General features: G+C 38.1%; 1 protein-coding gene across 7 annotated transcripts in view; it reads right to left on the reverse strand.

The window, feature by feature from the left end:
- Positions 1 to 27,887, reverse strand: part of nkain2 (sodium/potassium transporting ATPase interacting 2) — a 710,044-nt gene that overhangs the window by 500,965 nt on the left and 181,192 nt on the right. For 6 of the 7 annotated variants that reach the window (XR_010005670.1, XM_062979162.1, XM_062979126.1 and 3 more), the window contains exon 2: positions 8,082 to 8,183. The exons of the other annotated variant lie outside the window; for it this stretch is intronic. Coding sequence is in view for 5 of the 6 variants with exons in the window: in XM_062979162.1 (XP_062835232.1) it covers positions 8,082 to 8,183 (102 nt within the window). In the remaining variant the exon portion in view is untranslated. The remainder of the gene's footprint in view (positions 1 to 8,081; positions 8,184 to 27,887) is intronic. 7 annotated transcript variants of the gene reach the window in all.

Raw genomic sequence — 27,887 nt, forward strand, 5'->3', positions numbered from 1 at the left:
CTGCTACATTGGCTGCCATAGAAGATGATTCAGAGACTGCCTTTATTGCAGTAGGCACTAGGCAGCAGTTGAGTTGCAGATGGGAATTTCTTTATATAAAAAAAACTATGTGACACTCCCTTTACTCAAATTTGCTGCCAATGCAATTCTGGCCTGCATACCATACTAGTAATAGCATTTAAAGCCTTACACTGATATTAGAAGAATCCTTATGTATACCTCTACCCAGGACTGTGGACCTCTAAAGATACTCATATATGTGCCCCACCACTGTGTACGTTATGAGGATATAGACATGAGAGCTTTCTGTGTTGTGGCTTCTTAGTTGGTGAAGGCACTCTTTTTAGAGACCTGCTTTGGTGCCAATGCTGCCTTCTTGGGCCAAGTTAAGACATGGTTTTATTTAATGATCTGACGATCTTGCCTTACCCTGTACAAATAAAGCTTCAAACTTCTTTATTTTCATTGCAGTTCTTTTTTATTTTCTTGATCTTTATATTGGCCTAAGTTGTTTTAAATTGCTTCTGTCTATATCCCATCCTGAGAAATAGGTCATCATATATATAAATACATTAAACAATTATATAGTGCCATTTACTGCTCTTTGATTTGGAATGTACCTCCAGGATTTTCCTCTGCTATTACAACTGCTCTTTTGGGAAATTTCTGAAATCATATAGATCAATAACCTTAAAAACTAAATTCAATTTTAGTCCCAGCTAGAGCAAATCCTCTCAAAATGAACATTACATTACTTACCATTGTCCTGGTTGGGAATACTCTTGGTTTTTTTATTTTTGTTTTTTGTACCTTTATGTTGACTCTTTCATATAGAAACACTCTCCTAGAATTTTGCTTGTAAGATGTATTCAAAGAAGGCTTGCTTCAAGCATCCTATGACACTGACAGAATGTACCTTGGCTAAGGTCACGTAGTGGGTTTCCATGGCTGAACAGGGATTAAAAGTCCAGTCTATTGGCATGCTAGTCTAATACTTACACTATATCACGCTGACTCTTGGGACTGCAGTACTCCAGTTAGGACTAAACACTGCAGTCATATACACATTTCTCTTGGATCAAACTTCTCTGTGCATTTACTTCCAGTAAAATTAAAATTCTATCTTCTCCATTAGAAAAAAAACATTTAAAATCATTTAGATGTTTTACTTTATTTTAGCATTCTGAATAATGTTTCACTAATTCTTTGCTCTTAACATTTTAGAGTCAAATAGGCTTTCAGCTGGCATGAAAAACTTGCTGAAGCACTGAACAGTTACTTGATGCTATTTGCAGAGAACTGCTGTGTAATAATATTTTAGTTACATTTGGGAGGGAGAGACTTTCCAAGGGATCATGTCAAGGATACAAAGAAATCTAGCATTACACATCTGGTCAGATTTGATCATGCAGAAATATCACTGTAAAAAATAGTTTGTCCTCATTTCATATTGGATAATGGAAATTGCAAATATTCTCACTGGATAACACAAACAAAAGTCCTTTTTCACAGCCACAAAAGTGTAAAAAAAATTAAAAACATGTTCTTCTAACGTATTTTGAGGAAGACATGTTACTTAAGACTATTGATGAATAAGAATGCCAAGGATAATACGAAAAAAATAACATGAGAGCTCATGCATTGAGTATACAAAAATTGTATATATACCCCTGAATTCATCTAATGAAATGCAGCAGCATTAAGAAAGATTCAAACTATATTGCATGGTTGTACACTTGGTAATTTGTATGCTTTGAACAAGGTTGTTCAATTAGTAAACATTATGACTTTCAAAATTAGTGGGATCATTATCACTCCCTTGTTTGTTTTTAGAAAGTCTTGGAATGCCAGCTAGAAATAAAAATATCTCTATTATGTCCCCTACTTTGGAGGTGGGAAGGCAAGAAGCGCAACCTTCAAGACTGAAACAGTTTCAGTATTTGGAATGTTTTCTGGACAATTTTTTAAAAGCAATTAAAGCTTATAAAGATTTTGAAAAGTATGATGGAACCATTCATTAGGAAGTAAAAAATTATTAAACTGTTGTGGAGAAAACATTTTGTATGATGTAGTATTGCTAGGATCATTAAGTGACTAATTATATGAAACAAAAAGGTCACCCGTAATTGAGGCTTGGTTTTTACTATCTAACTAAGGTCCAGTGTTGGCAGCCTGCCATTTGCTGGTAAAAACTAAAAAATTGTTACAAACTTTTCAGCAGGTTTGTAGTCTGCCCATGCGTTTTAATGGTGCAAGATTTTTTTTCATGTTTTAAAAAGCTACTTTGTGAGCATTCTGCTTCCATAGGTTGAGATGCAAGGAGCAGCAGATTGTGGCTCTATTTGTGCTTCATGCAATTGGAGAGGTTGGTTTTAGGGTTCCTAATTTCATAGTGATTCTCCACATGTAGCAACATTTCTGTTGTGCAGACCCCACATGAGGAAACCATGGAAGGGATGAATTCTTACATGTTCCCCCTCTTTTTGTTGGCTCAACACACTTTCCAACTATTGAACAGGGCTTATGTTTTCACAGGAGCCTGGCAAGAGCCACCTTGACACTGTCCAGGATCAGTTAGATTATTGTTGCCTTCAAAGGGCGGTTTGTAATTGTAAGATTGTATAAATTTAACTATGTTGCCCTGGCACTAAAAGCTTTGTGGGCCACATAAGATGATGTGGTTAGCTGGATTCAGTCCCGTGAGCCTTGCATTTGACATGTGTGAGTTGGAGCAATCAATTCAGGCACAGAAGACTTTGAAAAGGGCGAGATGGAAGTATAGCAGCAAAAGTAGCAAAATAAGGGCCTTAAAATAATAGACAATGGAAAATGTGGGCTGTTAGAAAATGGAAATGGCAGAAGAAGGTCTGAAGATAATTGTGTGGACAGATGGTCAGTAGGCGTGAGAGACCTTAGTTGAAATGACTGGTAGACCTCTTGCTTGCTGTACACAGAAGCAAGATTTCAAGGCAAGAGGATACAAGCCTACAATTGAAGGTCATTTGTTTTAGCCATCTTGTTGTCAATAAAGCCCACCTCTAAAAAGTCCTAAGTACTTAATGATCTATACCAGGAGTCCTCAAACCTTTTAAGCAGAGGGCCGGTCCATAATCCTTCAGACTGTTGAGGGGCTGAATTATCATTTTTTAAAAAATACAAACGAATTCCTATGCACACTGCACATATCTTATTTGTAGTGCAAAACAACAACAACAACAGAACAATTTTAACTAACATAAACCTATCAGGATGTCAATGGGAAGTGAAGAGATAGTCAAGTTAATTAGAATTGTTGTTTTTGTTGTTGTTGTTGTTGTTGTGTGCCTTCAAGCCATTTCAAACTTTGGGGTGGGGCCAGGTAAATGATTTTGGAGGGCCGCATCTGGCCCATGGGCCTTAATTTGGGGACTCCTGATCTAGACAGCTATTGTCTAATTACTAGTTTTGAAACCTGATACAACAAGAATAGTGTTATTCTGGCTCAACTGCATTATAAAAGTTACATTGAAATGTTAGTAAATGTGTGTTTTGGACAAGATTACAGATTTCTTCACGTGGCTCCCTGATTTTATAGAAGACTTAAGGGCCTTTCTACACTGATGTTATAGAAGACTAAGGGCCAGGCTGTAGCACAGCTGGTTAATCACCAGCAGCAATTGATCACTGCTGACCAGAAGGTGGCAAGTTCGAAGCCTGAGTCGGATTGAGCTCCCGACTGCCAATAGCCTAGCTTATTGTCCTCCTAAACAGTTCAAAAACAGCTGTAGCTGTGAGTAGAGAAATTAGGGACCGCTTAAGAGGGGAGGTTAATTTAATTTAATTTAATTTACAACACCATGAAACTGCCGATGATCAAAGAGCAAGGAGGAAGTACAATGATCAAAAAAGGACTTGGCATCATAGTGGATGAAGCGACAGCTCCCCCTGTGTCCGGAATTGAGCATAACCTCCAGAAGCCAAAGTTGGAAAATGCTAAATTACCTCTATCTGTCTGTATGTGTTGTATGCCTAAAAACGGCATTGAATGTTTGCCTGCCAGCAGAGAAGGCCCCACTTCACAGTCCTCCTGAAGTGAGCAAATTATATTGGGGAGAGAGGGAAATGTGAGAAAATGGCACATCCGGTGGACTGTGAAGAGGGGCCTGCATTGCTGGCAGGCCCCTCCAGTAAGTTTTGGGGAGGAAATGAGGGGCTGGGGGAGCAGGCTCCAGGTGCCAAAGAACTGGGATGGCTGTGGGGATTGTGCGGAAGCAGTCCCAGGAGTCAATTCCCACAGACCCAGAACCTGCAAAGATCTGGACCTTAGGCCCATATCTTTAAAGGTGTCAAATTAATGTGGAGTAAACTGGGAAACCCCAGTTTACCCTACATTAATCTGGGTTTACCTGATTGGATGCCTCAGGTAAACCTATTACCTATCACAGGATTTAGGGTCTGTGTAGAAAGGCCATAAAACTGGACGGAGAGATGGGTGGGCACATATCCAGAAGTAAGCTAAGATTTTTATACACTGAGCAAAATGGGCTGAAGGGAGCTTTATGAAATATTCCACTAAAAGTGATTATGAGTTCTTGTTACATACAGAGAACTGGATTTTATCAGCATCTTGCTTACTAGGGGTATATTACTCTGTCCTTTAAAATGCATTGCAGAGCCAGATCTAACTTCCAGCATATTGGCATGATGGGGACAGGATTTGCATGTTCTGTCCTATATCTTCCTATATCTGCCCTCTGTTTCAACCCTACAAGATATCTAGTGAATGACTAAATTCATTCTGAGTCCCCTGATGGGTGAGAAGGGCAGGGTAGAAGTGATGTAATAAATAAATAAAATAAATAAATTGAGTTTATTTCTTTGAATCTTCATTTGCAGTTCCTAAAAATGAATGTATTGATTTAACATTTGTTAGTCCTCTTATTCCCCCTCACTATTTATTTGATTAAATTTATTGTCTTAGAAGTAGCTGTTAAATTTTCAATTGATAGATTCTGTCATTTTTATATAGCTTGCAAAACATGCATTTATTTTTGTTTGTTTAATGACTGCAAACGGATCTGTCATTAATCAACCACTTAAGACCTTTTCCTCATCAGAAATGAACACATCTATTTTGGTTTGTGTCAGAGCCCACAAACTTCACACTTGAGAGAAATAATGTATGAAGATTTTGTTAAGTTGTTTTAGCTTTCCTTTTGCTTGCTTATTTTCACAAATTGTGGGTGTTATATCTCTATTTTAATTGGGATGTCTAATGTTTCTTTTAGCTATGAAAGTATTTCTGAGTATGTTCAAGGCTATGCTAATAAAATATTGGATTAATAATTCCACAGTGTATAATAGTCCTATGTACATCAATAGAATTCCTCACTCAGCACAAGGCAACACAGACTCAAACTATATTTGATGGAAGTTGTGTGAAAGAATCATGAATACCCATCAACATTTACAAAGAAAACCTTAAAATTATTTTGTGATAGCAAGTCAGAGCAATTAGATATATAAAACTCAGACAGTGAGAGAAAAAGTATTTTCAACTGTCTTCTTTCCATCTTTAAACAAATTAATTGTTTTGCAATTGGTTTTTAGCATAATGTTACTTGTAGAAAATTGTAAACAACTCTGAATTTTTGAAGGTTTCATCTCTGTCTCGCCACATCCAATTACTGGAGTTCATATTTCCTAAAACTCCTTCTAGGTAATAATTTAGAAATTTGTTTCATTACTGAGCTACAAGTTTTTCCCCAAATGAAAAGAAATATGATTGTTTCAGCATCATATAGATAAGGGGTTCTTAACCTTTTCTGTTCTGTGGATCCCTTTGCCAGTCAGGTGAAAACCACAAACCCCCTTCTCAGAATGTAGTGGCAGGTAGTTTTATGATACTTAACATTAACATGTCTTCAAATTAAACGTTAGGAGTATTTCAAATTATGTTTTACAAAGATAATACATTGATTTTTTTTCAGTTCAAGCTCAAAGATTCCCTGAAAGCTTTCCATGGACCCCAAGGGGACACCTAGTTAAGAACCCCTAATCTAGATGATCTTAACTTTTCTTTATTGCCAAGCGAATTTCTGACCATCATGCCAATCAACTTATTTTCCAAAGGTGTTTGAGTGGCATAGCATAGAAGTCTTTGAGAATAAGCAAAATTACTTGAGTTCTTCACTTCTTGTTCAGAAGAATCCACCCAACCGCATCGCATTACGGGTACACGATTGTCTAAACAATCGCTCAAAGGTGCATTCAGAGAAACCTATTTTTCTAGGAATTGCCTGGAGTTTTCTATTGCATTTCAGTCACAACAATCAATATTCTTCTACAACACAAAGTTTATTAAACTACAGTGAAATGGGACAAGTGATACTTGAAACAACGATTTTTTACTGATTTGTGTTTCTAGTCCTAAACTGAAAGTTCAACATTTTCCATTTTTGATGTTTTCATTGACTAGGACAGAACATGGAATGCTACTTTTAATTTACTGTGCTACTAATTCTTTCCTAATTTATTGCACCACTTGTTGCAATCCTCTTAGAGTAGATTGTTATGGTCAATGTTGCAGTTTTTAAGAAGCTGATATTACATTCATTACAATGCTACATTTTTCTTTGTTGTTGGTTAACTTAACTGTACAATGTGACCAGATTGCTTTACTTCACTTTTTACTTTTGCATAAAGTGCCACAGAGCATTTAGAGCAGTGTAAGACCTTGTCTGCTATTTTCAAGCCTATCCACACTTCAATTTAAGGGATACAAGTGAATCTGCTTATTTTCAATTGTTGCAACAACTCGTCTGACTGCCAGTTTGTTTTCAACAATATTGACCCACAAGACACTTAAATCAGTTTAACACAATGTAAAAAAAAATAAGACAGTAAGGAATAACTTAAACAGACTAAGTATAAATATATTAAACTATCTGACAAGTAAGAACATGAAAATTCGTACTGTTCAATTATCCAGGCAGAGGCTACAAGGGGGCGCTAAACAGAGAATGATAGTCCATTTTATGGGGGGAAGGGGGTTGAAGGAGTTAAACCATTTCCCCCTGTTTTCCTGTTATTCCCCCCACCCATGTTGCCATCGTTGAAACAGCAATACATTAGAGTCTCACTTATCCAACATAAACGGGCCGGCAGAACGTTGGATAAGCGAATATGTTGGATAATAAGGAGGGATTAAGAAAAAGCCTATTAAACATCAAATTAGGTTATGAATTAAGCACCAAAACATCATGTTATACAACAAATTTGACAGAAAAGTAGTTCAATATGCAGTAATGCTAAGTAGTAATTACTGTATTTACGAATTTAGCACCAAAATATCACAACGTATTGAAAACATTGACTACAAAAATGCGTTGGATAATCCAGAACGTTGGATAAGCGAGTGTTGGATAAGCGAGACTCTACTGTAGTTTATGATATGTGAAGGGAGGAGGGAATTAAATAACCAGTGAAAATGGGGGAAATTGTTTTCCTCTTTCAACCCCCCCCCCCCCCCCCTGTAAAATGGACTATCCTTCTTCATCTAGTTCCCTGTTAGAATCCGTTTGGATAATGAAACAGTACCAAAAAATTAAATCCATTTAAAACAATTTGAAACCATAATGCGAGTACAAATTGGAATAAAAATGAAGACATGTTTTTACTCAGTGCAGAAATTAGCAGATTATCAAAGCAGATAATCCAGACTATTTGCTTTAAACTGGATTATACGAGTTTACACTGCCATATAATCCAATTCAAAGCAGATAATCTGGATTTTATATGGCAGTATAGATGGGGCCATAATAACATATCCAGAGCGTCACAGTAGAGAAGACTCTCTCCCACATCACTTCTCCATCTATTGACCCCAACAGAGGAAGGTCTCGTGCAGAACTCAGTCCTTAAGTAGTTCATATATGGGAAAGACTGCATTCAAACAGCAAGCTCACAAACTATTTAGGTTTTTGGGGTCTTCAGCATCATGAATTAAAAAAAAAAGACTGTATGGACAATCAGTGCAGCTTTCCAAAAACCAGTGGGGCACTTTTCCACTATAAAAATATAGCACAATGATTTTACTTTACCTGCCCTGGTTGCACTCCATGGAATCCTAGGCCCCTTCCACACAGCTGTATAAAATCCACATTGAACTGGATTATATGGCAGTGTGGACTCAGATAATCCATCTGAAAGCAGATAAAGTGGAATCATAGAGCTATAACTGTATAACTGTAGGAGCTATGGTGGCACAATGGGTTAAACCCTTGCGCCGGCTGGACCGCTGACCAAAAGGTTGAGTTGCTGACCTGAAGGTTGCTGGTTCAAATCCGTGAGATGGGGTGAGCTCCCAGACATCAGCTCTATCTTGCGGGGACATGAGAGAAGCCTTCCAGCAGGATGGTAACACATTTGGGCATCCCCTGGCTAATGTCTCCGTAGATCACCAATTATCTCACACCAGAAGCAACTTACAGTATGTTCTCAAGTCACTTCTGACATGATTAAAAAACTTTGAATGAGTTTTTTAATTACAGAAGATCACTATTTTATCTCAGGTTTGCTCAAAATATGTTTATCTAATGAAAACATAAAAATGAGAAAGGAGGGGGAGAGGGGAAAGTACTGAATTGAAGAAATGGTTTTATATCCATGAAAGTCTATGCAAAAATAATAACTAGTCAATCATAAAGGAGCAGCCACAGTTCTTTTTCTGTTTTCCTCTTCCCACACTTTCTTCTTTTTATGCTGTAAGAGACTAACATGGCTGCTTCTTTGAAAACGAATAAGAACAGTAGATTAATAATAATTCCTCCAATTACAATGGTTTTAAAGTGATGTTGAAATGTTTAAACCTGAACATGCACTCTGGAGAAGCATATTCTATGACAAGGAGTTTAATGATGGGATTAGCTCTGCATTATTAAGGGCATGCAAATACCACACTTACTAATGTGGACTTTATTAGTTCAGTTTATTGTAATTCAATGGTTTTCCACAGAATTCATTTGAAAGATGTGCTCATCATCACGATGTTGCTGCAAAACCTGAAAGTATAATTTGCCTGCCTGAGGCAAACTCTAGGTCAAGAAGGTACAATGCCAATTAAAAGACTAAAGGATACAGCAAAGTCTCTGAGGGTTGTGTTTTCATTTAAATGCCATGTATTGTGGGTGGAAACAACCATGAAAGAAATCCTTTTTGCAAATTTAAGCTGTAATCTTATACCTACTTAGGCAGGAGTAAGTCCTACTTATACTTGTATATTTCTATACTGCAAGATTTCAGTCCACATTTGAGGGCCTTAAGTAATGCAATATTCAATAGTATTCCTGTACCTTCATATTACATAAGGATAAATTCATGGGTGAGATTGGGGAGGTGGCGGGACTGGGGAAAAATACTTGTACTGATTGTGGAATATCAAGATTGTATGTTTCTGTGTGTGTGTGTGTGTGTGTGTTTATGTTCCACAATAGAATTTTAAAAAGATGAAATAAAAAAGTAATACATACTTACTTGAGAGCAGCAAGTGCTATAGACTTTCAATTTGAGATCACTTCCTGTTTGCAGACACACTAGAGAAAGCCATACTGGGTGAAAGGTCTAGCAATGGTGCCTAAGAGCCCTTCTATACTGTCATATAATTCAGAATATCAAGGCAAATAATCCACATTATCTGCTTTAAACTGGAATATCTGAGTCTACACCGCCATATAATCCAGTTTAAGCAAGTAATCTGGATTTTATACAGCTGTGTAGAAGGGGCTTAAGAGTATACTGGTGATCTATATTTAAATATTCTATTCACATGGCATGCAGAAATGTGGGAGGGAATCCATAAACATTTCTGCAGTCTTGTGCCAACACCAGCAATACTTTGTAAAACATTCCTTCTTTGATGGGCATGAAGTTTGCCATCATAATACTTCCTCCCTTTCTTCTCATTTCATATAGGCAACATTTTGGCCATTCGCCAAGTCCTGCCTACCTTCACACCTGGCCAAATTTTGTCCACATTTTTGTTGACTTTTAGTCAGAGGCGGTCCAACCATAAGGCGAAATAGGCATTTGCCTGTGGCGCCATCGTCCCGGGGGCACCATCGTCCTGGGAGGAGGGCACCACTCTCCACCTCCTTCTCTTTCGGGCCTTCCAGCGGCCGCGCTGGGCTTTCCGGCCAGCGCAGACCCACCTTCGCACCACACAAGCCCACCTTTGGGGCCTTCAGAGATTGTGAGGTCTGTAGGAACTTGGAAGCTAGGTATGTGGGGTTTATATATCTGTAGAAGGTCCAGGGTGGGAGAAAGAACTTTTCTTTGAAGCAGGTGTGAATGTTGTAATTAATCACCTTGATTAGCATTTAATGGCCCTGTGGCTTCAAGGCCTGGCTTCTTCTTGCCTGGGAGAATCTTTTTTTGGGAGGAGTTAGCTGTCCCTGATTGTTTACTGTCTGGATTTCTTCTGTTTTCAGAGTGTTGTTCTTTATTTATTGTCCTGATTTTAGAGGTTTTTTTTTTAATACTGAGGGCTATCTGGGTTATCTAAGTCCACACTGCCCTATATCCCTGTTCAATATTTAGTGCTAAATTTGCAAATATAGTAATTCCTACATAACATTACCATGTATTGAACTGCTTTTTCTATTGATTTGTTGTAAAACATGATGTTTTGGTGCTTAATTTTTAAAATCATAATGTAATTTGATGTTTTATAGGCTTTTCCTTTATACTTCCTTATTATCCAACATTTTCGCTTATCCAACGCTTTTATTTTTCAGTGATTGGTTTGGGGGGGGGGTGCCAAAATTCTGTTCGCCTACACTTGAAAAATACCTAGGGCCGGCTCTGCTTTTAGTTGGTCATGGGAGACATGTGTTTACTTTGCCTTCTATATAATAACATAGAACCACAATAGCAGCACTTCATGGCTCTTCCCAGCATAACCCTTTCTCTTCCCCTTCCTCCCCTCAAACTTCCATTTCCTCTCTTTTCGTTTCAGACATTCCCAAATCCACATGCTAGATCTTTGCCTGTTTGGAGTTTAAGTAGAGAATTTTCACTGTTGGGGTTTGTTTCTTAGGGGAAAGTTTCACTGTCACAACTAGGATTTTCTGTTTGTTGAGCACAAAACAAGGCCAACCTCGCTTTTTCTCTTTTTTTGCTTTTTTGTTCCCAAATGAGAAGAGGAATATATTTGGTGTTGGAGGAAGAGTTATTTTGAGGAGGGGATTATCTTCCCTTCACTCTATTGGGAGGACAGGCAAGGCTCTGTGGATGACAGGTATGTAGGAAGACATGCATGCACATAATTCCTTTTTTCCTTGTGGGAAACCAGATTATTAGTAAAAACCTGTTTTCTGTTCTCTCTCACTAAGGGGGAAATACACTTTGTGTGTTTGAGATGTTAAGAAACCAATGAGGTTTAAACAGAAGAGTGTGCAAATAGTTTTTTATGCTAAGCAAGAAAAATTAAAGCAGGTTCATAAGAGGAAATAGAGCTTGAGCAACTTGAAAATTTGGGCTGGGAGCAGCATCACTATTGCAGTTCCAAAGGTTCATCACATAGGATTATTCATGTCACTAATAATCCCACTTTAAGAGAACTGCTAGAACCTAAAAAAAGTGTGAAAGATTAGAGGCTATATGTCATGGTAATAAAGGGAATCTATCTGAGATGTAGTGCAGAAATTTCATAGATTTAATATGAAATTGGGTGTTTGTTTTTAAAAATAAAGATCAAGCAGCTATGAAGGGTCTGTGGCTACATAGAGTATATTACTGATTAAACTAGAGTTGGTGTGTTTTCTGAAGGAAGTTTTCTACCTCCCAGTTTTGACAAATACATGATAATTCTAAAACCTGACATCATGCTCACTTGGAAGGAAAGCTTTCTAAGCTTATTTCCATTCAGATATTTTTCTAGAATTTTGCTAATGTATATTGACAAAAATTACAATAATCTGCTTAATGAAATTCACATATAATACATGAATCAACTATCATGTCTTAAATATGGTTTAGGGCCCTTCTAGACAGGCCCTATATCCCAGGATCTGATCCCAGGTTTTTTGTTTTAAACTAGATTTTATGAGTCTGCACTGCCAGATAATCTGGGATAAACAGAAAACCTGGGATCAGATCCTGGGATATAGGGCCTGTCCGCAAGAGCCCTCAGTTAGATGGGCAGTAGTTTGTTTATAATGTGTAAAGAAGAAAAGGTACATAGATGCATTTACACTGTAGAATTAATACTGCTTGACATTACATAACTACCATGGCTCAATGCTATGGAATCCAGGGAGTTGTATTTCGGTGAAGCACCAACACTCTTTAAGAGTGGCTAAAGGCTTGTAAAACTAGAAGTCCTAGTATTCCATAGCACTAGCTATGGCAGTTAAAATGTTGTAAAACTATATAAATTCTACATTGTAGATGCACTAATGATGATAGGTATCTTCAGCTATTACTTTCGGCAAAAGATGTACCATTTCATAAAGGCATATTTAACAATTCCATTCATAAATGAAGGATATACAAAACTATATATTGCTGGGTGAGAATTTTGTTTCAGTTTCATTCAGATAAGAATAAACCAAAATTCACAAATTTTGAATAAGGAATATATCAAGACTGGCATATTTGTCCATCCCTTATTATATTCCATGAAGTAATGTCACAATTCATTCTTCATACTCCACTATGCCCACTTCTTTTGGATAAAGATGCCATTAACAATATTGAGAATGAACAAAGAGACTGCTGGCTTCCATAACCTGTCATGCCATTGAGCTATGTATACACAACAGTATGATTTCTCTTATTTTACTAGTATCTTAGACCTTTGTGGGACCTGGCAATGGGAAATCCCAGCATTTGATCTTTATGCACCTAAGAAGTTTCTGCAATTTCTCAACTCTGCAAATAATACTGAAAACAGTTCTAACAAAGGAGCAGGTAGACAGTGTTCTGCATCCCACCCTACATCTTTCAAGCACAAAGGGATAGCTTAAATCCCATATCCACTGCAGTCTCTTTGGAGCTAAAAACCTACTTCTGAAGGTTTCTCAGCCCTGAAATAGGTTCTAGGTCTCTTCTACACTGCTATATAATTCAGATTATCAAATCAAATAATAACACATTATCTGCTTTGAACTGGATTTTATGAATTTACACTGCTATATAATCCAGTTCAAAGGAGATAATCTGGATTTTATATGGCAGTGTAGAAGGGGCCCTAAAGACATATGAGGAGAGTTTGCAAGGAAAAAAGGGCGGTCCCCTGTTGCCTCCTTCCACTGGTAGAAGCATCAGTTTTTAAATAATATCAGTAAAAGTAGAATAATTCCCTCTGAGCTCCCATTCTTGGGCAAGCAAATGAAATTGATAACATTAGAAGACAGGGTGGAGCTCCCTTTTTCATTTTTCAGGAAGGATATGTGAGCATGAAAGGGTATTTCATGTAACTGTAAAAATGAGTCATGGCATCACTTTGCCCTCAATGTCAACAAGGTTTTTGATGTCATTTGTGAGAGACTAATATGAGATTTTTTTGGCTGCAGTGCTCTCTTGTAATATAATTGTCTAGAATGTTCTCAGGAGAGGCCTCTGGCAGGAATATCAGGGTTATCGTGGGTCAAAAATGAAGGAAATTGTGCCAGCTGATCCAGCTGAGAGACTGAACAGTATCTAGCTCTTCTCTTCCTGGGACCAATAAGTACAGTTAATCTTTGATTCTTATCAATATTTAATTACTATCATGGATTTTAATTTATAAGCTTTGTAATACGCCTACATGAACATAAACAAAGCCAGGACAATGCAATATCCCACTAAAAACCATGGAAAAAAACAACACAAGTTGTAAATAAATTGTACCTTTCCCTGGGTGAAAACATCAGTAAAGCTTTCAATATGCCAAGATGTCAGCTGATACTATCCATCTAGTGCTTTGTTAGGAGCGAGAATGGGAATAAACCTTTACACAGATTTTTGTTGTAGTAGTTCAGAGGCATTTTGCTAATAAATCCTCACTGCATCTATGTACAGTGGATAAGGCAGGCATATTTTTCATTCCAGGAGAAAAATAAGACACAGAGGATTTGACTCCAGACATCTAGCTAAATGATGAATGTACATGGAATAGGTAAGGCAAGGACATGTTCGTATTTGGTATTTTTCAGGAGACTGGAAGTACTTATTTACCACATCCAGTCTGTACAGCATATTTGCATACTACCTTCATTAGCTTCTGGCACACTCTTTCCCATCTATATATATAAAAGAGTGATGGCATCAGGGCAGCGGACAAAACAACAAAACTACAGACCCCCCAACCTCGAAATTTGACAACACAACCCATCATTCATGGCTCTAGGTTGATACAGCAAAAAGGAAAAGAAAACTAAAGTCCTAATTACAGGGAGAGGAATAATAGTTTTTATCCAATTGCTGCCAGTTTGAAGGCTAAGCTCTGCCCACTTGGTGTCCTAGCAACCTACTCAGCCCAGGGGAAGGCACAGTTAGGCCTCAGGCCTCTTCCACAGATTATCAGATTTTAACTGGATTATATGGCAATGTAGACTCAAGGCCCTTCCACATCTATATAACCCATTTAGAATCTTATATTATCTGCTTTGAACTGGATTATCTTGACCCCACACTGCCATATAATCCACTTCAGTGTGCATACTAAACATAAAGACAACCATAAAACAGACATTCAATACCACCACTACCTCAACAATTTCTCACCAACACCACCAGACAATGCCACAGCAACGCGTGGCCGGGCACAGCTAGTATTCTATAGAAAGAATATGGCCACTATAGTATTACATAGTAAATACAGGAATTCCTGTTTCATTTTCTTTCTAAGTGCTCTTTTCCCCTGCTTGTCAGGTTTGCCTTTCAAGTGTGAAAATGGGAACACAGAAAATATACCTTGTTTTCTTCCTCTACTGAATGTAGTTTAGACAAGAAAAATAAAGTCACTATAACTTGGATCTCAATGGAGGACTGTTATAGGTATGCTGAACATTTAACAAGACAGGTCAATTTGTTATCAAAGAGACAAATTTTTGGCTGTTACTCATTGTTAAGCCACTTCCTAGAACAAAGGGAATAACTGAAGGCAAGGGAAGCAGAAAGTTCAGTGTGGCAAACAAAAGCGCAAGCAGCAACTCTAAAATACTTATTTATCTGGAGAACAGAAATTCTGGTAGGAAGAGTAATTTCATAGGAGTGGGAGGTCTAACTAGCTGTGAGTTTACTGAAAAGTATATACACACTACAACTGGAACAAGTTTCTAAAATGAGTTGAAATTTTAAAATAGCTCTGTGAATACAGATTGCAGAATATATCTTCTAGAACACGTGTGTCAAATGCAGGGCCCATGGACCGAATCCAGCCCATCATGTTATTTTATATGGACCATGAGGCTTTCAATGTCAGGAGAACATAGTTACATTTATACTGTCTTATAACTGCAAATGGCCCTTTGAATGCAACCAAAAGGCTGATATGACACTCAGTGAAAATGGGTTTGGCACCCATGCCTTAGAAGTATAAGGGCAGTTACTTGAGTTAAAGCTAAGACATTATAATTAGTATGATAAACCTCAGGTTTATGACTTGATTAATGCTTGTTGTCATCCAGAATGCTATTCAAATGGTGAGTGATAATGATACTGATTATCATAGCATTTATGGCTATCAATTAATTTTAACATAATGAAATCATTGAGAAGATATTTTTTAAAAGTTCCTTCTGAAATAACTCCTGCTTCAACTTCTGCCCTCAGCATTCATTCAGTGGCCAAATACTATGATCTGTTCTACTTCAGTGACATTTACATTTGCTTTTCAGCTGCACAGTTGTCCATTTTATGGGCCCAAAGCTCATATTCATTTTATACGCTCAAAGGTGAGCAATCTAATGCGCCTTCCATCTGAGCTCTCGAGGAACATATTTCTTTTCCCAGAGAGTCACAATTTGCTCCTTTAATGAGGGAGTTCTTAGCCAGTATGAAAGGCAAGGGTGGAGAGGAGAGAAAATACAAGGAATTGTGTCTGGCTCAGTGTTCAGGTTGGAGCCCTGAACTGTCACACTATGTTTTAATAGTACTCCCCACAAGCATTTTTACAAAGATAAAATGTTTACTATCAACATGAAGTAAGAAGCTCTAAAATGGAAGTAATGTCTTGTTATGATAACACCCCCCCCCCCCCAATATCCAGACTTCAAAATCTTTCACATTGCATTTATTTTATCAGATGTACTTGAAAGATGCCCTAGGCATATACTGATATACACAGAAGAGAGATCTTTTCCATAGGAATGGGTTTTCTGGGCCATTTAGTATCTCCACTCTCTTTGAATTAATTGGGAGATATATAAAGCCATATAGGTATACATTGACACATGTGTGCAACCCCTTCAAGGATTGCAGAAGTACATTTTCAAAACTTTTCAGACTTATTGTGAACAAATATGCATCTTGTCTCAAATATGAGCAGAACTGAAGGGCTTAAAGGGCATTTCAGAAAATACCACAAAACTGTATTCGTATTTTAAAATGTGAACACAAATGCATAATTGAAATAAATATACAACACACACTTTAGTTAATGTAGAAAAGTTATATACATTAAGTAAATTTCAGAAATAAATGTACAAATCAAGGGAAAAACATTTAAATGTGCATGAATTTCAGAGCAGGAAAAGGCACAAGGCATCACAATATAATAATGATTAAGGATTAGAAAGCATACAAGTGGGATTCTTCAGGGAGGGGGAGGGAATCAAAAATGTGGCCTAAGATATTTCAGTGGCCCCAATTCCTTTCACATGCTAAGTTTTTTATCTCTCCAATTCTTGGTGGTCATACTCGCCAACTGTACAGCAAGCATTTGTGCATCCCCAAGTCCTTTTCATATATTGGTTTAATGTATGAAGGGTTTGAATTGATTTGGCCCTGTATCAAGCAAAGACAGTTCTGCTCAGTTCAAACTAACCACAAGTCTCATTTACAAATCAATGAAGAGGATGGGGAAACTGAGGGCAAACAGAAAGCAGCCTTCTGTTGACCAGGCATTTTAATGTGTGTGCTTTTGCCAACCTGACAAATGCTGTCATACAGTGTGAATGCTGCCTGTATCGCTATGCTATAATCTTCTGTTTAATTTTGGAAATTAAAAAGGTGTTTTTCCCAGCAGACACTGAAATATTCTTTGCCACAGGCTGCCTCTTGCATTAAGAATTTATTTCCATTTTAAGTATTTATTAATTTAAGAAGCAAACCCATTAGGAAGACCTGAAGATGGGGAAAAATACAACCAGCTGGGAGGAAACAGGTTGCAATCTTCTCAGAGGAATTTAGAAATGCCAGGTGCTGGAATCAAGCAAATTAGGCTTACAGATTGTGAGAGCATCTTCTCTTCTACAGTAGAGCTTCAATCAACACAGATTTCCCACCCACCCACTCCCGGCCTTCGGAAAAGATGACAGGAGCAGCAACTCTGGGGACCAAATATGAGCAAGGGCAGCTTTTTCCAATTTTGGTACCAGATTTTCTTACAAAAAAAGGTGCTCTTTCCAGTAAATGTAGATTTCACAGATGAAAAAAGTTTCCCTGAATTATAAAAATTCCCTTTAGTTAAAGCAAATTTATTTAGGATAAAGTGGTCATTTGATAGGATTAAATTCATCCTGGGTGCATTTATACTGTAGAATTCATGCAGTTCGACATCAAGACTCAGTGCTTTAGAATCTAAAAGTTGTAGCTTTGAGAGACACCAGCACTGTTTAGCAGAGATATTTAGTTTGTATAACTAAAACTGCCTTGATTCCATAGCATTGAGCCATGCAGTTAAAGTGTTTCTGTTCTTGAGCTGAGAATAAAGTAACTGTTTTAGGAGATGGTGATCAGGCATTCAAACAACATGGCCAGTCCAGCAAAGTTGATGGTGGAAAATTATCCCTTCAATGGTGATCTTTGCTTCTTCCACAATGGTAATGTTTATCTGCCTGTCTTCCCATGAGATTTACAGGATTTTTTGAAGGCAACACTGATGGAATTTTTCCAGAACTCGAGAGTGATGTTTATAGATGGTCCATGTTTCGCAAATATACAACAGAGTTAGAAGGACAATAACTTTATAAACAAGCATCTTGGTATCACTACGAATGTCCTAATCCTTGAACACTCTCTGCTTCATTTGAAAAAAAATGCTGCACTTGCAGAGCTTGGCATTGTACTTTGGCTTCAATCTTGACTGTTGCAGAAAGGCAGCAGTCTAGGTAGCAGAAATGTTGAACATTTTCTAGCATTGAAGCATTAAGCTGTATTGTTAACATTGCAGAGGGATTGGTCGGTGCCTGCTGGTACAGCACTTTGGTTTTCTTAATGTTCAGCTTTTCATATGCTTCTGCAAAGGTGTTCAGAGAGTTTTGTGTGGTTTCTAGCACATGTCCGTACAGCCCAGAAACCACATCACACTCCAGTGATCCCTGCTGTGAAAGCCTTTGATAATACAATGGCTTGAAGGTCTTCCTCTGAATAAGCACAGACTACATTATCATCAGCATATTGGAGTTCTATAACAGAAGCTGTTGTTACCTTACTTTTGGCTTTCAGCCTGCTGAGGTTAAAGAACTTGCAATTCATCTGATATGTGATTTTCACACCAGTGGGAAGCTTCCCATCAACAAGGTGCAGAATCATAGCTATGAAAATGGAAAATAAGGTCGGGGCAATCACACATCCCTGTTTGACACCTGATTCCACCTTAAAAGGGTCACGAGGGAAGTCATTGCCATCCAAGACTGTTGCTGTTATGTCATCATGGAGGAGCCACAGGATGTTCACAACTTTATCAGGGCATCTGATTTGCAGGAGCATGGTCCAGCAAACATTCAAGGCCCCCCCCCCCACCACCACCTTTGAAGTTGACTGAATTGCATTGGTGGTTGTTTGATATTATTACTGTTGTATAAACCTTTGTTTTAAATTCTGTTTTATCATCTTCTTGTGTTTTAAACTGTGTATATTGTTAATGTATTTGTGCTGTAACTTTTGTAACATTGTGAGCCGCCCCGAGTCCTCACGGGGAGATGGTGGTGGGGTATAAATAAAGTATTATTATTATTATTATTATTATTATTATTATTACTATTATTATTATTATTCATTGTGTCAAAGGCCTTTGCAAGGTTGATTAATGCCATGTACAGAGGTTGATTTTGTTCCCTGCATTTTTGTTGGAGCTGTCGTGCAGTGAAAATCAATATCCACTGTTTCTCTGGAGGGGCAGAAGCCATTCTGGGATTCATGGAGAATGTCTTCTGAAATAGCTAGAAGGTGGTTTGCGAGGATTCTTGCAAGGATTTTCCCGGTGGAGGTTAAAAGGGAGATACCTCGATAGTTTCCATTGTCTGTTCATTCTCTTCTTTTGAAAAGGGTGATGATAATGGCATCCTTGAAGTCTGCTGGGATCTTCTCAGTCACTCACACCTTTTCAATAAGCCTGCAGAGTTGTTGTGTCAGCTCAGGTCTGCTCTCTTTAAAGATTTCAACAGGGATCCCATCAGGTCCATTGGCTTTGTTAATTTTTAATTGGTTGATGGCTTTACTGACTTTCCCCAAAGTAGGCAGTACTATGTAGATGCACTCTTAGTCAGCAATCCAAAATACGTAAGGTAAATCTAACAGTTTCTTCTACTTTTGAAAGTTGGTGAATTCTGGTGAAAAAAAGAGAAAATATTCACTCATCCCTAAATGCACCACAAAAGGTCTTCCTCTTGTGAAAAAGTAGCAATAATATTCCATTATAAAAGTTATATTCCACTGAGAAAGTCAGATGCTTCTGTTGCTTAGGCAGGTATATGTTTGTTGGACGTAATCATGAAGAATGTGGATTCAAATTCATTCTCGACTATGAACTAAAAGACTGCTCCTAAATAGGAAAGTCACACTCAGCTTGTTTTTCACAAATTAGAGCTGCAAACATACATACACTCCTTGGAGAGTGACTTCTTTAGCATGGAGAGGGAATTATCTGAAATTTCTGAATAATCAGAAAGATTGTACTATGGCTATATAAGTAAAAATAAAAAATGTAAAAATATTAAAAGATGTTTTGAAATATTTATTTTCTGCTTTTCTAGTTTGTAACAAAGAAGGTTTTTAAAATGGGGCAAAACCATAATTTCAAAAACATACTGACACAAAATGACAAGAATCACATAAATTAAGATAAAGCCCAGAAACTGAAGACAATAAGAAAAAATACAAATAAATAAACATTCAAGTATGCAAAGAGAGAAAACAAAACAAGTGTCTGAAGAGGCATTAAATCCCAGTATATCATTTACATCAAAGCAAAATCAATTCCAGTTTGTTATGGTCCACAAATTAAATAAACTACAATGAAGCAACAGGGTATAGATTGAAATATGATAAAATTATGAAGTGATACATATAGAATAGTAATGGTCTCAATAAATGTGTTCAAATGCATCAGAACATCAGATTGGATCATATTTGAACTCTATTTTATGTAAAAACAGTAGCTTCTTGAGTAGCTGCAAGATATAATAATAATGTCCTGATGCAATCATTTTAGTGAATTGCAATAATATGTATCATGGTGATTTGAAGAATTTCCAACTGTGCTCATACTGCTATGACACCCATTGCATGATGGATCCCAAAGTGCCACTGGCTTTGCTTGCACAATGGTCCCAAAAATGTAGCAATACGTCCACTCCCCTTCTGAGAATAGACTCTGCACATCATTGAAATTTGCCTTAATGAGTTGGTTTGTAATGATACAAATATGTAACAGGATACAAGCTGAATTTTTTATGCTGTGTAAAAACATGACAAATATATTTTATATTAAATGCAACATTACATACCATGAGGTAGAAAAAATGATGTATGAAAATAGCCCAAGTTACTGCTAATACTGTTACCATTCAAAGAAGCAAATTCTTGCTGAGAAATCTTTACCAATTTTTTTAAAATGCACATTATGAGTATGCAATGTAGCAATTCCTCTGCTTTGATAACAAAAAGATAGGGACAAGTTATATATCATTGTAGCCTCTGAAATTGGCGAGTATGAAACACAGCTTCCCTAGGGGTAACACTCTTTCAGAGTTCCATCACTGCTCAAGTCCTAAGCATGTAACTTGTGCCATCAGTATGAAGGGCTGGTCCTGTGGGATGTCATGGTTTGCACAGAATAAGCAGCTACCAGGTTTTGAGACAACAAAGTTAATACTTTTCCAAACTCATTGTTTGACAGACAGTTGGGACATCCCTTGATACCTGCCTGAACAGCTGCTAACTTCAAGACACAACTGAGAAGAAAACCTGATGCAAAATATACCCCAAACACAATTCCCTTACTCATTTTATTCTGAGTAGAAAAAGTATTTTGTTTATCATCCCATAATAGGGTTGCCAAGTGCCCCTTATTATAAGGAATAGCACTTATGTGAGGGAGAAAACTTGTTTCTCACAGATCTTGCTGATGTTCATTATAAAAGATGCCCTTTTTCCTTTTAGATGATTAATCCTATATTTTCTTTTGGACGCAGGTCCTTTATAAACACAGAAATAAGCTCATTGTGTGATTTATGTTACATTTTACAGAAAATTACATGGCTGTGTGTATTTGTATGCCTTCAGGTTGCCTGTTGACTTATGGTGACCCTATGAATTTCACTGGGTTTTCTTAGGCAAGCAATAATCAAGAGGTGGTTTTGCCAGTTTATTTCTCCAAAATAGGCCTGCACAACTTGGCAGGAGTAAGGGGCCAAAATTAAATAAGCTAAGCCTCTTGAGGTCACAAATAGGTTTTTTTAGCATATCACTTTCCAAGTAAGGGCCCTTCCACACAGCCATATAACCCAGAATATTAAGGCAGAAAATCCCAAATAGCTGCTTTGAACTGGGTTATCTGAGTCCACACTGTCATATATTCCAGTTCAAAGCAGCTGTGTGGAAGGGGCCTAAGGTATAACTAATGATTAATTAGGATTGTTGCAGTTGTGTGCCTGCAAGTAGTTTCAGAGTTAGGGCAACCCTAAAGAGTTTTCTTCTTAATTCATTCAAAGGGAATTGGCCTTTATCTTCCTCTGAAGTTGAGAGAGAGTGACTTGCCTAAAGTTACCCAATGCATTCAGAGCCATAGTGTTAGGTTCAAACCACTACACCACACTTTTTGAATTTCTTTCCTCTCTTTTGATTTCCTTCCTTCCTTCCTTGTCTTTCTTACCTACCTTTCTTTCTTCCTTTTCGCCCTACCCATTTCCCTCTCTTTTCCCTACCTACCTCCCTTTCTTTTTTCTTTTCCTTTCTTTCTCCCCTCCTCCCTCCTCTCCTCTTTTCTCTACCTCCCTTTCTTTCATTTTTTCCTTTCCCATTCTCCCTGCCCTCCCTCTCCCCTCATTCCTGTCTTCTTCCCTTTCTTCCTCCCCCTCCTTCCCTCTTTATTCTACCTACCTCCCTTTCTTCCTCCCTTTCCTTTCCTTTTCTCCCTCCTTCTTTCCCAGGAATGGGCAGCACCAGCAGTGTGCTTTCTTCCTTTCTGTCTGTCTTTACTTTTCTTCATCCCTCCTTCCTTCCTGGAGATGGGCAGCAGTGGCCATTTGTTCTCCCTTTTCTTTTCTCTCTCCCTCCCTCCTTCATTCCAGAGATGTACAATGGTAGACATTTTTCTTTCTCCCTTTCCTTTTCTGCCTCCCACCTTCTTTCCTTTCTGGAGGCAGGTGGGCAGCGGCTCTCTGCGGGCTGCACCAACAGTTTGTGCTGTCCATAGGCATACCAGGGGCTGCGTGTTGTGCAAGCCTGCTCTAAAATATAGGCTACAGTACCTGGAATTCATTGGTGCTCTCCCATACAAGTACTAACAAGGGCCAACCCTATTTGGAATGACATGGATATCTGAAACATGCAATCAAGCTCTACCTATCCCACTAGACCTGAGAGGTATGCACATCCCCAATATGTCAGACTGTCATGCATTCCCAAACAACACTAATTTACCTTTTAAAAAACAACAACAACCCTTTGTGCTCTCCAGCAGTCACTGAAAAGATGTTTTGGCCTGGAAGAGGTTTTAAAAACCCTCAACTACCCAGAAACCACCAGAAGTCAATCTTGGCTTTAATGCTACAGTGGACCCTTGGCATCTACTGGGCTTTGGTTGCAGGACTGCTGTTCAGCATTTCTTACAGACATACACATTCTTGGAATAAAGAAACTTAATGGAGTTTGTACCTGGACCAGCATGATGAAATAAACTGCATTGGAATGTACATTTTTGATGGCCCTCATGGTCAGAGAGCAGAAAGCTTTGCAAGTGGCACAGGTCACTGGAATAAGTACATGATGGGAAAGGAGTGGAAGGCTAGTTAAGGTCTGACTGCTCTCTCATATGCTTCCTTGAATCATCACATTCTTGGCATAAACAAATTGAATCAAAAGTAAGATTCCCCTTTAAAGAGATTCTGCATTTCTTTTGTTTAATAAATAAATAAATAAAGTTAAGTAGTTATATGTCATTTCCCCCCTAAGCATGTGAATATCCCCCTACTACTTAAGCAATGAAAGCCCCTCACTGAAATTTACTGGAGACTATAAGAGAAGTGGAGTTGTCCAAAAATACTTTGTCAAACCTTCCTGATTTGATGCAAAGGAGATTAGTACATGACATTAAAACAGAAGGAGAACTATAGCACTAATACATCACCTTGGCATCCTGCTGTCAAACAGATTAACAAGGAGACAGAGCAATAACTTATTCATGTAAACATGCTTATTTACTTCATTAGATAAATGCTTTGTGTATTCAGGGTTTTATTTTCTTTTGGCATGCAGAACTAAATGCTGCTGATTCTTTTTAAATGACCTCACTACTGGGTTCACAAATTATCCCGTGAAAGCAATTGCATTTAACGAACTCTAGACATATGAAAAGCATTTTGCAATAACTACATCCAACCACATGCCAATATGTAGACACACTAATTTTGGGAACTGATTTTTCAACCACTAAGCCAGCCATTATGACTGTGTATTCAATAGTGCCCAAGGGGACTGCTGAACCTGATGCTTAATACAGTGCAGCTTGCTGAAAAGGATGATCACTTCCTATTATTTTCCAAAGGAAGAAAATAAAAATGAAGTCTACAGAGAGCTATTTACAATATTGTTGATAAACTGCTTCAAAGAGATAGAGCACTTAGACATAAATGTGATATGCCTGTAAAAAAGCAATAATCTCCAATTTTGAGACAGTGTTACATAATTCTGAGAGGCAATGCATAAGAAACAATTCTGATTTGGAATGTGTATAAAGACTACCTTAATAACTGAAAAATTAACATGTCAGTTCTCAGATGGCAGATATGATCAGTGACAGTGCCAACATTCATAATTACCTACTCTGTTATATGAATTTGTCTAGATTGCAATGCTCCATTGGAAAATAAATTTCCATTTTCCCCAGACGTTCTTCCTGGATCAAAATTTCTGTTGCGATTCTGCACAAATACATTAGTGCACATTTAGGCAGAACTCTGAAAAGTTACGTTTTTGTTACAGTTCCCAATCTAAAGCAATCAGCATGGTGGTTAATTTAATAACAGCAGCAGCAACAACAATACAGAACAACCCCCATATTTGCGGGACTAATATCCAACATTTTATTCATCCATGTCTAACAAAATATGTCATCTATAGGTCTTTTCCATATCCTCCAATGTTTAATTTATGGCATCCTAGAAGTCATTTTAATAGGATTCTCTATTATCTGTGGTTTCACACAAAGATTGTGAATATAGTCCCAATGAACATCATAATCATTATCAACAAATTCTGAGCTCTTTATTTCAAATTCACTTTTAGCTGTTTCAATGAAAAGAAGGTGAGCCCAGAACTCTGCCAGATTTGTATCTAGAACAATATTGCCTGATATTGAGATCCTCTCCCCTTTGGGTACAGCTTAATTTACTGAACTCAGTGCTGCATTCAAGGTTCATTCAAAATTAGCACAGTTTGCAAATTCCCTTTATAACATCAAAATTGCTGCTAAAATGAAAATTAGTATTAATGTGCCAATTATGCAATTCATCTTTGGTACTAGTACATCCCAGAGCAAACAAAAGCCCTATTCAGGAATTCAACATTAAGTCAATACCTGTAACAGATGAGAAGGAACAGCGGTACGCCCACTATTTCTCTGCTCACATAAGAAGTGACACGTCTGAAGAGGAGAGCTTGCTCTAGACATGTAAGGTCTTCACAGTATTAAAAACCAATAGTAGTACAGTATTTCCAATTGAACCATCATGAGTAGATGCTCTTCAGACTATTGCTCATGGACAACCATTATAGAGCAAGCAGAGCTCCCCTACTTGAATTCTCGTTTAGCCTTTACAATGAATGCCTGAATAGGGCTAATGTGTGCCTATATTTTAAAGAAAGTCCCTTGGATATGAATATGGATATGGATTTGGACATGGATAAATGTTGTTGATGTTCTTGTCAGTTCCTCAACTGATAATTGAAGAAGAACAAGCAGACTTCAAGGATGCCACCATCATCAACCTTTTCAAGAAAGGGGATAGAACACACTGCGGAAACTATCACGGTATCTCCCTTCTAACCTCCACTGGGAAAATCCTCGCAAGAATCCTTGCCTTCTCCCTGTTTCAGAAGACACCCTCCCAGAATCCCAGAATGGCTTCTGCCCCTCCAGAGGAAGAGTGGACATGATCTTTACTGCACAACAGCTCCAAGAAATGCAGGGAACAAAATCAACCTCTGTATATGGCATTCATTGACCCTGCAAAGGCATTTGACACAGTGAATCGCAGCGCTCTCTGGACCATCCTCCAAAAAATCGGGTGCCCTGACAAATTTGTGAACATCCTTCGGCTCCTCCATGACGACATGATGGCAACAGTCTTGGACAGCAACGGCTGGTGTCAAGCAGGGATGTGCTATTGCCCCTACCTTATTTTCCATCTTCATCACTATACTTCACCTTGTTGATGGGAAACTTCCCACCGGAGTGGAAATCATGTATCGGACAGATGGCAAGCTATTTAACCTCAGCAGGCTGAAAACCAAAACCAAGGTTACCACAACATCTATTACAGAACTCCAATATGCCAATGACAACGTAGTCTGTACGCATTCAGAAAAAGACCTACAAGCCACTCTAAACACCTTCGCAGAAGCATACGAGAAGCTCGACCTCTCATTGAACTTCAAGAAAACCAAAGTGCTCTTCCAACAGGCACCGGCTAATCCCTTTTCAATGCCAGGAATATAGCTTAATGGTATAACATTAGAAAATGTTGACCATTTCCGCTACCTTGGCAGCCACCTCTCCACAAAAGTCAACATTGACACTGAAATAAAACATCGCTTGAGTTCTGCGAGTGCAGCATTTTTCTGCATGAAGCAGAGAGTGTTTGATGATCGGAACATCCATAGAGATACCAAGGTGCTTGTTTATAAAGCCATTGTCCTCCCAAAACTGCTCTAAGCCTGCGAAACGTGGATGGTCTACAGATGTCACACTCAACTCCTGGAGCGGTTCCATCAGCATTGCCTCAGAAAAATCCTGCAAATCTCAAGGGAAGACAGGTGGACAAATGTCAGCGTGCTGGAAGAAGCAAAGATCACCAGCATTGAAGCGATGCTCTTATGCCATCAACTCCGCTGGGCTGGCCACGTTGTCCGAATGCCGGATCACCGTCTCCCAAAGCAGTTACTCTACTCCCAACTCAAGAATGGAAAATGAAATGTTGGTGGGCAGGAAAAGAGATTTAAAGATGGGCTTAAAGCCAACCTTCAAAACTGTGGCATAGACACTGAGAACTGGGAAGCCCTGGCCCTTGAGCGCTCTAACTGGAGGTCAGTTGTGAACAGCAGTGCTGCGGAGTTCGAAGAGGCATGAACAGAGGGCTTAAGGGAGAAACGTGCCAAGAGGAAGGAGCGTCAAGCTAACCCCGACCGGGACCGCCTTCCTCCTGGAAACCAATGTCCTCACTGCGGGAGAATATGCGGGTCAAGAATAGGTCTCTTCAGCCACCTACGGACCCACCCCCAAGACCCCACAACTGGAAGACCATCGTCCTCGGCCTACGAGGGATCGCCTAAGTAAGTAAATAAGTAATTGGAAAACAGCCATTGTACCAAAGTGAAAAGTAGTACAGAACCTGTAAATTACTATTCATGATTAAGATCATGAACATTCTTCTTCCTGAACATGATGCAATTTGAAGCACATCCAGCTGTGGGAACATCTACTGTAATATATGTGTACAAAACTAATTCAGATTGATTTAAACTACTGCATGATATCAGAGCCTAGTATGCAGGAAATTAGAAGTCCAGAACATGCTTGTATCTCCATTATTTTATTATTTTTAAATATAATTACTTATTTCCATTTATGTCATACACCTTAAAAATCCAGGGTCAGTAGCAACAACTTGAAAACATCCATCAATACATTAACAAAATCTAGATATAGATACCAGGATAAATATTCTGAAGAAAACAGATTCTATCTGGTTTTGGAAACTATGCAGGATCAAGACTTCTTAGTACTTATTTCTATATGTAATATATTATATTATATAATATATTATATTACATATATTTCTATATGTAATAATAATAATAATTCACTATTATAATTGTATATTTATATTACATGCAATATTACTAATAATATTGCGATATAGTTGTATAATATAATATATTGTATGTATATATACTTGTAAACCGCCCTGCGTCCCCTTCGGGGTGAGAAGGGCGGTATATAAATGTCGCAAATAAATAAATAAATAAATACTAGGAAGGGA

This window comes from Anolis carolinensis, chromosome 1, assembly GCF_035594765.1.
Source record: "Anolis carolinensis isolate JA03-04 chromosome 1, rAnoCar3.1.pri, whole genome shotgun sequence".
NCBI classification, from domain to species: domain Eukaryota; kingdom Metazoa; phylum Chordata; class Lepidosauria; order Squamata; family Dactyloidae; genus Anolis; species Anolis carolinensis.